Source organism: Ctenocephalides felis, unplaced genomic scaffold (assembly GCF_003426905.1).
Source record: "Ctenocephalides felis isolate EL2017-DRISC unplaced genomic scaffold, ASM342690v1 CF-g0.4_SCAFFOLD_01170, whole genome shotgun sequence".
NCBI lineage: Eukaryota > Metazoa > Arthropoda > Insecta > Siphonaptera > Pulicidae > Ctenocephalides > Ctenocephalides felis.
Genome location: NW_020537324.1, coordinates 29343501 through 29357233, shown reverse-complemented (window position 1 = coordinate 29357233; position 13733 = coordinate 29343501). Strand labels below are relative to the sequence as shown.

General features: G+C 26.9%; 2 protein-coding genes across 2 annotated transcripts in view; one reads left to right on the top strand and one right to left on the bottom strand.

Annotated features, from left to right (window-relative positions):
* Positions 1 to 13509, bottom strand: part of LOC113368019 (cathepsin B) — a 104353-nt gene extending 90844 nt beyond the window's left edge. The window contains exon 1 of the mRNA XM_026609583.1: positions 13404 to 13509. The gene's annotated coding sequence lies outside the window, so the exon portion shown is untranslated. The remainder of the gene's footprint in view (positions 1 to 13403) is intronic.
* The window catches only part of LOC113368017 (excitatory amino acid transporter 1), a 158408-nt gene continuing 146483 nt past the window's right edge, over positions 1809 to 13733 (top strand). Inside the window, 1 exon segment of the mRNA XM_026609580.1 lies at positions 1809 to 1848. Within this exon segment, the coding sequence (XP_026465365.1) occupies positions 1835 to 1848 (14 nt within the window). The 5' untranslated portion in view covers positions 1809 to 1834.

Genomic DNA, 13733 nt, shown 5'->3' with positions numbered 1-13733 from the left:
CGTTTTACTGGCTAACAAAGGATAATAACAATTGTGCTACTTGAAAAGATAGTGATATGCATATGCCATCGAAATTTGGGTAAAAGATGATTTATGTTTTGGCAAAGCAATAATCATTATATTTTACAATAAATTGAAAATTAAAAAATCATTCAAGAGTTATAACAAATCAAGCGCGCTGATTAATTTTGTCTAACAAATTTAAATAACAATTTGTCTAACCATTTAAAATATTATCTTATGATAAATGATATTTTCATAAATTTAAAGCTAATTCCAACATTTATGAACGGTTTATTCAATTGTTCATAAATACTAGATATATTTTCCATATTATTTAGGCGAATCTCATACATCTACCAACAATTCAATCTAAGTTTACATTTTATGTTTCTCATGCAACTCGTTCACAAAGTTTTACCAAAATTAAAATAAAAACTGGACAAATAAAGAAAAAATCATAAAAAATAAACTAATTAAAAAATTGTAATCAAATTTATTAACGTTTTTTCTAGATTCTTCATATATATTGTAATTACAAGTTCCAGGATTTACAAGTAAAAATATATTCTCATTCATTAATAATAATATTATTGGTCAAATTAAAGGCACACTATTAGATTGGCAACTAAGTAATAGCAAAGTTTTGTTCGAAACTCAGAGACATTAAGTTTATGGAACTAAATAGCTTTATTTGGTAATGTATAGTATATTTTGACTTTTTGTCATTTTCAAGTAGAATCATCATCTCAGGTTCATAATTTTTTTTTAGAAAGGTTTTTATTAGAAAAAAAAGACGAGGTACAATTTGTCATCATCATAATCCAAATGTTTTCCATTCAATAAGTTTTAAAAAGATTGAAACAAAAAGTAATAATAAGATGGAAGTCAGGAGAGTATGGTGGATATGGCAAAATATCCCAACAGAGCTCAAATAATTTTTGCCGAATAGCCAATGATAATGGAATAAATTATCGTTTCAATTTGCCAATTTAGGCCGCTTTTTTCAATATACATTATTTAATTTTGTAAGTTGTTTAATGTAGAAATCATAATTGATTCATCGATAATTCATTTTTAATCAACTCCAACTGGACGATCAGAACGTTTTAGAACTTTGAGTGAAAAATCACCAGAATGAAAATTGCCAAAGTAATTTCACATCTTTTTTAAGGCTTCGTTACCATAAACAGCTCATAATCTTTTGTGAACTTAAGATGCGTCTTTACCTTTGCAGAAATAAAAAAGCAAAGTATTACAAGAATTTTCAATTCGATTATCCATTTTCAATGAACGCCACACGAATACTACGCAACAAATAAAAAAAACTTTTTTTTTATGCACATCGAAACTAACACTAATATACATTAACAACAGGTATTTAACATTTGGACTATGTAAGCAAACCAAAAAATTCAATTGAAACCATCTATGCTGAAAACTGCACTTAGATTCCAACCTAAAAATTCCCTTATTTAAATTTTGAACCATAGTATGAAGTATTTCACATAAATTATGTACTCGTTATAATAAACTATTATATTTTGTAAAGGCAAGAATCTTTGTATTTATCAATTACAGAACAGGTTTGCAGAGAATATTTCTATGTAAAATTAATTTATTACAATTTCAATTTGGTATTTTCAAAGAATACAATATTTCTATCAATTTAACTATTTTCAGGGCTATAGTGTATTACATGACGACGACACTGTGCGCAGTGGCGTTGGGTATAGTTTTAGTGGTCACGGTCAGGCCGGGAGTGGGAGCCACGGCTACTGCGACAGGTATTGGGGCAGCTGCCACCAGGAATGTACTGACCAGCGACACGCTCATGGATTTAGTCAGGTAAAAACGATAAAAATTAAATATTTATTGATCTTTAAAATATATGTGCTGAAAATACCGATTACGATGATATCGACAAATATTGAATTGTTATCGAATAAGGAAGGAACAGTGCTCGTTCAAATGCCATATCTCATGACTATTATGTATTTGTTAGTTATTTCATTGATAGTTTTTTAATGATTTTCTTAACGAGTGATGTAATAAAACTGCTATATATGCAGTAGTATTTTTATACTCCATTTTTATAAATACCAATAATTTACATGTCGTTATTAGTAACAAATGGATTGAACTACTACTGGGTTGCTATCTATTCAAAAAGCTATTAAAACATATAATCAAAGCAATAACTGAATGTCCGAGTATGACAGATTGTAATTAAAAGTATAACAAGAAAAATGTTATAATATCAATTAGAAACAATAACTATTGCATTATTATTATGTCCTATCAACTAATTTTCTATTGTTGCATTTCATTTTCATTCATACGTGATTTTTGCAATACTACAACAGTCTACTTTTAAGGAAAATATAGGGAAACAATACAAGAATATAGTAGGATAGTTATATCAATTTTGTTTTTTCAAATTTACTTGCTGAAATTTCAAGATATAGTAGAACGACACTTAATAAACCGTTTGACTAAGTAGAGCAAAAGCAGTATCATTTCATTTCACAACTAGTGGGGCGCATGGCATCGTGTCTTAAGGCAAATTGCTGGAACTTCCCGTACCAAAAATTATTATTTTTTTAAAAGCGATTAACATTTTTGAAAAAGTTTTAATTAAAAAAAGTTAGATTTTTGAGAAACTATAAATTTGTCACAAAATTACTTTTTTTTGAAAAAAAAATGTTTTTTTATTTTGACATATTTTGGAAATTCTGATCTTTTTTTCAAAGCAGTCGTACTGCTTTAACTGCATAGAGACGAAATGTCTAAGCGCGTAAGCGCCGCGTCGCCGTCTAACGGATAAGTATTGGTACCGAACCCATAAGAATATAAACAAAATTTATGCTTATTGATAAAATCTCTATAAATTATCTGATAATTTGATGTGCATATGTCTAATGATCATTTTTGACCGCCAAATAGCATTTTTTTTACTTTTTTTATTAGATCTCCGAAACCGCTGGACCTGCCTGCATGAAAATTTGTTCAATTCTTTATCTTATCAATGCAAGTAAAATGCTTTTTGAATTATTGAAATCGGACGCTCCGTTCTCTTAAAAACTGAGTTACCGTATTTGGCACTTTTTGCCCCGTATCTTCGGAACGGCTAAACCTGCCTTCGCCAAAAACTAATCAGCACGTCTCCTTATCAATACGAATCGAATGTTTTTTGAATTATTCAAATCGGTTGATCGGTGTTCCCGAAATCACATACACACACACATACATCCATTTTTTCGAAGGTGTGCCAAAATGTTCAGAAGGTTTTAAAACGTAAAGATATATAAAAATTTTCATTTTCGATTTTTTGCGATTACTATAACTTGCCCTACGGGAAGTTAAAAATATGTTATGCATAGGACTTTAGAAAGAATAAAAAAAATAAATGGTTATTTTCAATTCTGATGATGAATGTGAAATTAAAATATCGCAAAATTTACATATGTATGAATATAATTTAAATGCAATTAATAAAGCAATAATAGAGTGGTCGATGGGACTTAATTCGTATCATCAGTTAAAAACAATACATTGAGTTTTTTACACACACACATATAAAATAAACAGTTAAAAAATTAGCAGAAAACTTTCATGATAATAAATAATAAAATAATAATAATCAATAAATGCAGAAGTTGTTGCCATAAATTAGAAGGCTTTCACGGCAATGACATTGTTGAAAAAGATCTGATCAACTTATCGAATACAATTAAAGCTGTCAACTAGATATTGATTTATAAACTTTCAAAATTTGATGTAAATAAAAGAAATGGAAAATTTGTAAAATATATTGATTGATTGTCATAAAATACAGACAAATTTTTAATCTCTAGCAATTAGTGTTGATAAACCGAAGATATTACGGGTCAAGGACTTGAATGGTCGAGAAGTCACATTCCTAATTACAAACATCAGACACTAATTAAATACAAACTAGAGCTTTTCAAGAAAAAAAACTCGCATATTTTTAATCAAGATAAACACAACTTAAATGAATTTTTAATTTTTCAATACTTAATATCATTTTAAGTCCCGTAAAAATTTATATGTTCTTCAATCGAATTTTGAGCGTATAAAAATAAATAATATAATAATAAATTATGATAAATATATATAATTAAGAGTAAAGCATTTATATAAGTTACAATTCTACTTTGAATTTTTATAGTATCCAAAGCAAATGATCATCTTTCAATCAGAAAACGCTATATTTTTATAGACTCAATTCGCAAGATGAATAATCAATTTTTGCTTTCGACAAAGGGCGATGATTCCGTGAGGGTTAAATGTCCCTAAATACTTAAACTAATTACAAAGTTTACTTAAATAAATTACAAAATCTGCATGAGCACAGTTCAAATTGAAATTTCACGTAATGTTGTCCGCTTCACGAAAGGTATATTATTTTAAGAAAATTTCATTAGTTACAAAAATACAGTTTTATTATAGACTATACTACTATAATTATATTTATTGGAAACAATAAATAATGATATTGTATTGATAGCCCATTGAAAAAATCTCTTAATTTCTCGTTAAAAGTAATCATTAAATCTTAGCAATCGTTTGTAAAATCTTTCATTTATTTTTTCAAAATTTATATTTATAAATTTTATTTTAAAGACGATGATATGGTATGATGATAATAGTAATTCAATTTAAATACGATGAATATAAAATAGTCAGTTAATTTAATAACTGAAAAATTAGTGCCTAAACAGAAACCCTATGTATTCATAATATAGAGGAGGAAAATTTGACTTCTTATTAATTCAAGTTTTATTAATTTTTTAAGTGCACTTAAAAAGATCCATTCATCAAACCTAATTCAATTTTTAAAATGTCGTAACTTTTGTTTTGATTTTAGTATAATGATATTGAATGAATAGTAATAATTAATAACTAATTATAATAACATAAGAATAATTCCCAAAATATTTTTATTTGTAATTCAGGTTATTTGTTTGTTTTTATATTGATTAGTTGATTATCGTTCATGTTCAAATTGTAAATACAATTTATAGAGTTATGTTTAATATTTATATATGCCTACAATACCAACGTCGACGATAAATCTATATGCGTATATTCATTGATAGATTTATAGACGGTTTAGGAAAAGTAAAAAACAGAATAAAATGAAATTAATAATAAATATATAATTACTCGAAATAAAAAAACAGACACAGAAATTTTTGAACTTACTCTACTCTTGATTTGCAACTTTTTTACTATAAATAAAATTGTTTTGCAACTTCTCTACTGTCAACGAATACGTTTTACTGAGAAAAATCTTCTAAAATTTGTGAAATAAAGTAAAATCACTACCAATCTGAGTAATATCATTTTGTGTTTATATGAAAAAGAAATCGAATATATTATATCGCTAAGATTAGATTTATTTCCAAAGATTTCCTCACTTCTGATCTTATTATTTTACATAATTACAAAGGGAGTTATGAATATGAATACTAATTTCGCGCTCAAAACTTGTATACCCTTGGCTCCAAAATGATAAAGTTATTTATGAATGTATTTCTGATTTATAACAAAATCTGATAAACTTTTAAGGATTTCAAACGCGCACGTGCATGTAAGTTTGATGAATGCACATATGTACGAGTATTTTATATAGTTGAATGCAAGGACGATTGCCAGTGATATGATTAAAAAATAGTTCTATAATTTCGGAACAATAATTTTGCATTCGAAGATGTTCTCTGACGTGGAACTAAATCAAAAGTCTAAAAATAGAGGAACTTACAATGGTCATAAATGTCGCTCCTCTCCTATGCAACGCGGCATCCTCTTACAATCATAGTATTAAGTAGCGAAATGACATAAATGATTGAATTGAAATAGCACACAAACGTAATGTAACTTCTGTTAAAATATTTGTATTATCAAATACTTGCATCACAGGTACATGAACAGTCTGAGCAAATAATATACAACGACCGGCACCGAATGGAAAACAAATAAAACCTTGTAAAACTAATGACATTTTTGGACGGTTTTCGGCAAGAGCAAGAGCTAATGTTGTAATACAAGTTTTTAGAGAATGGAATGCATCAAGATTTTATATAGTTTCCTGATTATAATTAAAATGTATTATTGATTTATTAACATACGCATAAATTATAGTATATAGTATATACATTATATGGTATATTCCATTTTAAAATCGCGTTCGATTCAATCAAATTATTCATCAATTGTAAAGTAATAATAATATAAAAATATAATGATTAGGCCAAATCGTCTATTAACAATATTATGATAATGAGATCGTTAGTACCTAATCAATTTTGTTATATCATATTTTTTAACCTTATTGCCTATCATGTGTTAGGTATAATTTTTCACTATTAATTTATCATATCTTATCAGTAATCATATTATTACTGGTCATTTAAAATTTCGGAAAAATAATTATCCAGAATTTTTAGCAAAGTATGTAGTATCTCTATTTTATAAATATTATTTTCATGTTATAACAATTATTCAAAAAAAAAAAGAGTTATTTATGTGGACAATATTTATCAACACTAATAATAATCCATAATAGTGACTATTTAAAAATTCGGAAAAATAATTGTATACAATCTTTAGCAAAAATATCAAGTATCTCTAGAACCTAGAGATATAGTGTATTATTATTCTTATGAAATTGAAAATATTTAAAAATATGAAAAATATTTAAAATATAATTTTTGACCATCAGTAATAGTACATATTTACTGATCATTTAAAATTTCGGAAAAAAATACCTAACAAAAGAATCACGTACCTCTAGTACGAAAATATTATCTTCATTATATCTAAATTATTTAAAAGCCCCAAAAAATATTTATTCTTCACCGTATTATCATTATAATTTTTGTTATCATATTTTAACAGCAATCAGAACCTTATGTCCTATGAGTTGTTTGGCTGAAACTTCTCCTTACGTCGTATTTTTATATGGTAACCCAACAGACAACCTTGATTTCGAGCAGTAGCAATATCAATTTTAGATATGAGTAACATTTTAAATATATATCCAAGTGAAAATAGCTCTTTGCGGGTATTGCTACACCAAATTAAATAAAAAGTCATGCCTATTATATAAATTCTTAAAATAAAAATGAAACTTCTTATAATGAAAAAACTCCGATATGAAGGCCCTCTAATCAAATTTAAATATATTAATTACATAAAATTTATCATTGCAATTCAACTTATCGTTTCTTATCTATTTCGGAATATTTTTCAAGATCAGACAAATTGTATCACAATATTTTTTTTTCACAATTCCTGATTTGATAGCAATCAATATCTGTCTAATCATCCACGTTGGTTACTTTTATAATTATTAATTATATTTTTATTTAAACATATGTGTAAATTGACAGAAATTTGAAGTTAACATTTAGAAGTCAATTATCTTATGCTGGAAAATTTTAAATTCTTATTTTTTGACTAATTAGGATGTTGTTCAGTAGTTTTTCAAAAAGAAAATAGTATCATACATAATTGTTTCAAAATACGATGCGATTATGCTTTTTAAACCGTTTCTAGAGAGTCAATTGCTAAAAGATTAATTTTAAATTATTAAACCAATAGAACATATATTAAAACTACTCTTTTAAATTATATTTTGTAGAGTATTTTAGGCTGTTTATATATTTTATATTCTTGTAAGGAAGCTGTTCAGATACATAGCGATATTGAATATGTCGTTATCATTTAGCAAAATATTAGTAGGATGCTTTAGTTAAGACTCTAAACTAAAACTTAGAGCGTAAAAACATGGCAAAAATTTGAAATTGAAAATTTGAATTTCATCATTCTTATGCAAAATCAATTCAAAAATATTTAACTCCTAATGCAATAGGTAATTGATTCTATTTAAAAAAAAGTAAATATCCGATATAATTGACATTGTTTTCCCTATCATATTGAAGTTGTTCCCTCGTTACTTTTAAAAATTGAGAATGCATTTGATGGTAAAGGTACATAACATAATAAATATTTCTAAATAAATCTAAATTATTCATCAAGCGACTTGAAATAGTTACTGTGAACTAAAGTTATTTGTAAAAACCAATTTATCAGTTCAAAACTGATTATACATTAATACATTTTGAAGTTATTAAACAAGGTAAAGTTCTTTCAAGTTTTATAAGATCTTGTTTTGACTGTTCCTGTTACATTAATTAAGTATAATCCTTTTGTTAACTATTATTTGCGGTCACAGCTAGAATTCAGTTTCATATAATTCAATTTTCGCTCAATTTTTTTTGCTTATTCATTATGAATCAAATGAACACATATAATATTTTATTACTGATATCTAAGAGCGTCTTAGACCTACCTTACCAAAAATTTACTGAAAATTAATTCCGATCCGTCCCTGTATGCGTGCACATACAGATAACAGGACATGATTCGTTTAACGTGTGAATTGGGTCCAACATCAATGGAGCAAATCCCCCAACTAGAAGCAATTCAGGAAGCTGAATAATAGAAGACAAGTATATCCGTTCCGGGGAAATGAATTAAGTGGATTCCGTACCGATAGTACAAAATTTCGAATTTCGAATTTCGATATAGATCCAGGATTTAGATTACATATCAGCGAACATGAATGTCCTTAGAGGGTTTTCTATGTATTCATAGAATGAATAAACTGATTATAGATATATGCCGTGGAAAGAAGGAAAGAAATGACTCATCATTAATCTCAAGCAAAGCCTATATGATTTTTGAAAATTTATGGGCCAATTCCGCCGCAAAATATACCAATGTTATGTTCTTTGCGTTTTCATATGAAATGATACTAAAAACTGTCAAAATGCCATGTGTTTGCTGTGCAGTCAGGCGTTGTAGATATAATAGCTAACCTAGAAAACGTCAGAAAAGAATGTTATCATAAGTGCAACTTTCTGATGTGGCATAATAATATCCGCAAAAAGTTAGATTTTATGTGTAAAAAGCCTGATCACACAACAAATGCTTAGCATTTTGACAGTTTTCAGTACAATTTTATATGAAAAAACACAGTGTAGCATAGCCTTGCCATAACATTGACCTATTTTGCAGCAGAATTATCCCATTAATCTGTATAATTTACTGAAATCTGATTAATAACAATAGTTTTAACAGGTATTTCTGTTAAAATAATATAATTCTAGATTTGACAGTAGAAAGTTTCTAATTTCGATATAGAACCAGAATTTATAGTTACATTCCAGAGAACAATAATGTTCCAATAACAATATTAATAAATTTATAAAGGGAATAGACTAATTTTATGTATTTTGGTACAGAGAAAACTAGAAGAATTTCATCATTAATCTTAAGAATAAAGCATTTAAGCGTTTTATTAAGACAATTCTGATTAATGACAATTTATTTCGATGATCAAAGTTCAGTACCAGTAACACAAAATTTAAAATTTCGATATAACCTTCAAATTACATTAAGTGAACATTTACGTTAGGTAATATTAGATACTTAAATTGGAAAGACTGTTTACACCCCCAGGGACAATTGTGACAGGCGTAAAAATGAGTTAAAAGTAATAGATATAAACACCAAAAAGGTTTACAACGACTTTTATTGTCGTTAATAACAATAAGCTGTAACAGAATACAACAAACATTTAAACAAAGTTCATGAATAAAATATAATATTATATAACAAAACATACATGATCTGTTCAAAAAGTACCCGGAATTACTAATAATTAAATTTCGCGGGTCTGGAGTGTCTGATTGTCAAAATTTTTTTTTATTGTGTTGGTATACATGCCCCTAAAGTATGATGAAATTTTCAGCTATATTCACTGTTTACTTTGTCTGTGGTAGTCGCTAAGGTTCGACGTGTTTTTCTGAGCTCGGCGATTTTTACAATGGAAGAATTGAAAAAGTCAAAGAATTTGTATTAAATTTTGCGTAAAAAATGAAATAAAGTGTTGCAAAGTGCAAAAATTCACCAGATATGGCTCCGTGTGACTTTTTCCTATTCCCAAAGTTGAAGAGACCCATGAAAGGACGGCGGTTTTCCTCGATTGAAGAAAATCGCTGAGAGTGCTCAAGGACATATCAAAAAGTGAATATCAAGGGTGCTTCGAAAATTGGAAAAAAACGCTGGCATAAGTGTATCATATCTGGGGGGGACTACTTTGAAGGGAACCACATTAATGTAGACGAATAAATAAATATTTTTTTGAAAAAACGAAAATTACGAAAACTTTTTGAACAGACCTCGTAAATTGTTTAAACGAAGTTAAAAATAATTCTTCGTAAAATCTTTTTTTTATATTGAACTTTTCTTTTCCTTTATCTTTCTATTTTATTTTATTTTAATTAAAAGTTACATTTTTCTTATCTGCTTAAACTTCACCCGAAAAGGACAAGATATACATGTCACAACCGTACCCAACGTACACTTTTGAAAACAAATCATTATTATGACTCAGCTAAAATCTAAGCAAAACGTAATTGCTGGTAAATAACTGCTAATGTTCAACTTACAGCAAAATAACAATCAATGCGATTTATCTGTATACAATCAAGTTGTTATTAAGAGAATTCGAATATGAAAACTTACTTTTGACTCTTTAAAAGCTAGACATTTGAAAGCTAGATGTAATGTAGGACACTAACTGAAAGCAATAATGTAAACTTGTTTGAACAATCATACTACATCTTTCTCCCTGTAGACCCTATCTGAAAATAAGTATAGTTTAGCTCTTATGACCACTGTCACTATCGTACACTGTCTCGACTTTTAAGAATATAAACAAATTATATCTAAATTTAGAACAAAAAACTTTCTTATAAATTATTTACATATCTATAATAATTGTTATAGATTTTTCAATTATGTTAATTTTTATAAATTTTCTAAAATTATATAGACTTTGTATAAACTTATATTTATAAAGCATCATCAGTTGACTAATCAAAATTGATAAGGAAAGACACATGTACCAATATTTATATTGCACCTTTTGTCATAATTTTTAGAATTCAGCACAAGTGTTTGAAGAGCTGATGACATGCTAGACTTTCCTCAGTAATAAAACTAAAATATTTTTAGATTTCAAAATTTCATTTTTGTCATTTTTCACATCTAAAATGAATTTCTTGTAAATTACTGTAAAGGAATTTGAATTAATATTTGCATTTTAATAGACAAGTGGAAATACAATATTATTATAAAATCCTTGAAGTGTTAGAAAATAGTTTGTCAGTAATAAATTCTAAAAAACTTTCGGTTCTTCGAATCAAAATTCTAATCTTATAATGTAGTTTTAATCTCAGTAAGGTTAAAAGAAATATTTAATGTAAAATATTTAAGGAATTTGAATTAATATTTGCTTTTTAATAGAGAAGTGGAAATACAATATTATTATAAAATCCTTGAAGTGTTAGAAAATAATTTGTTAGTAAATTCTATTTAACAACTTTCGGTTCTTGGAATCAAAACTCAAGAATCTAATAATGTAGTTTTAATCTCAGTAAGGTTAAAAAAAATATTAGTTGATATTTAAAATTTATATTTTGATACTACATATTTACTATCTACCATTTTATTTATAATTATGTATTTTCATAATATGTGCAGTTTTTATGCACGTAAATTAATATACCACCAAATATTTTTGTTCATGAACTTATTAATTCTATATATTTATAACAGATGTTTTTGTGTATTTCAGGAACATGTTCCCGCCAAATATTGTGCAAGCCACAATTAGTCAGGTAAATATATCATTAATAATAAAATTTTACTTCACTTTAAAAAGATTTCATGATCAAGTGAAAAAGATTTGATGTTGGGAATATTGATACAAAAATTAATTTGAAATTTGGGCATTTTAATTAATGAAAATCTAATTCATGCGTGATCACAAAGATGTAATACATTCAAGTTTTAGGCGAAAATCAATTTATATCATCTATAAAAATATAATAGAAAAGATAATAGAAACACGTCTTTATTTCTATGTAATTGAAATATGTTGAAATTTTATGTATCATGAAGTATCAGCCTGATATCAAATTAATCTCTAAACTATGTAATTGTAGATGTGACGTCGCTAAGAGTTATTTATGTGCACAAGTAGATCACAAAGGAATTGTTTGAGATATATTTGAAGGGCAATCATGATAAATTTCTGACTAATTAGGTCATGACATTAATTAATGAGTGTTTTTAGATACACAAACTTATGTAAATTAATAGGATATTTGATACACGCGTGAAAAACGTTTAGAATACGTAATATAATAGTTAAGGATGTTTTAGAGAAATATTTTCTTTTCAATAAATTTTATGAACATGGACACTGTATAGCAATCGATTAATTTTTTATTATATTTTTCAGTTCAGGACTATTTTAGTTCCACCAGAGAACGCCACTGGCGGTAAGTACAATTCAATTATATCTGTTTTATTAAAATTTAATATATTTATTTACTCAATATAATAAACCTATTTGATATTGTGTTTTTATTATATGCCATAAAATATTTAAATTATCAGGTATACTTCTCTTCGGTATATCTAGTTGTTTGTGTAAGACCAGTATTTTGTAAATTATCCTCGTAATTCATAAAAAAAATTCATTCTTTAATAACATCTATAAATAATGTACGTTGAGCATTTCTATAATATACTGTCAGTTAGACTTCATCTAAATTTTATTTTTAGCCATTGAATCGCTTTTGTTTGGCGCCTATTACTACTAGGTGTTTGCCAAAATATATACTTCATTGTATCACAAACAAGCTGTGAACTATAGTAAATATAGATTTATTTTTAAATTAGTTTTTATCCTTTTATTTTAGAGAAAATATGCCTCTTTATTCAATCAAACGATATCGATTGATTTGCTTTAATATCATTGTTGCATCAGGCATTCTATATTAGTTCTTTTTATCAAAAATCCACTACTATAAAACATTTACGTTAGGGTAGGTAAGTTAAGAAATTTCGCAGAAGAAACCATAGCTTACCATTGAAAGTGAAAAATGCAAAGTGCCATGTATTTTTTCGGTTCCATATTAGTTGATCCGCCCTAATGATAGCTGATATAAATCGATGGTTGAAACAATATTTACAACTTTGTGAAAAATACTTGAATATGGAAAAAATTGTTCTGTATAATCTTGTTAATTTTAGATTAAACTTTTTAACGAGCGCTTAAGAGAACAACACCCTACAGCGTTCGTGTTTTGAAAATTATTTTGTTCCGGGTATTGAAATATGAAATTTAGAGATCGTTATACACCATTAACATTAAATATTAACATTATCATTATCATCCAATGTAATTATATTTATAATATATATTATATATTTTTAAGCATCAAAAATAGACTTACTTGAAACATGCCAATGTTTCTTCATACAAGACAATAAAAAAGTTGGGGCAGTCGGTCACTCTAATAGGACACTTATTGAAGTCATATTTTTTCATTGCTATCGTTCACTGTTTCTGTAAAAAAATGTAATGAATGTAAATATTATTTATTTAATATGAATAGGCCAATTTGCATTATCTAATTTATTTTGCTTCTGAACAAAATTCAATGCTAACACCTCAATGCTTTTAACATTGCGTAGTACTCATTTGTATCACGGTATCATGTTAAAATCTAATTATGGATAAGACGATTAGATACATAATCATTATAATTAAAACGCTTGCGTTA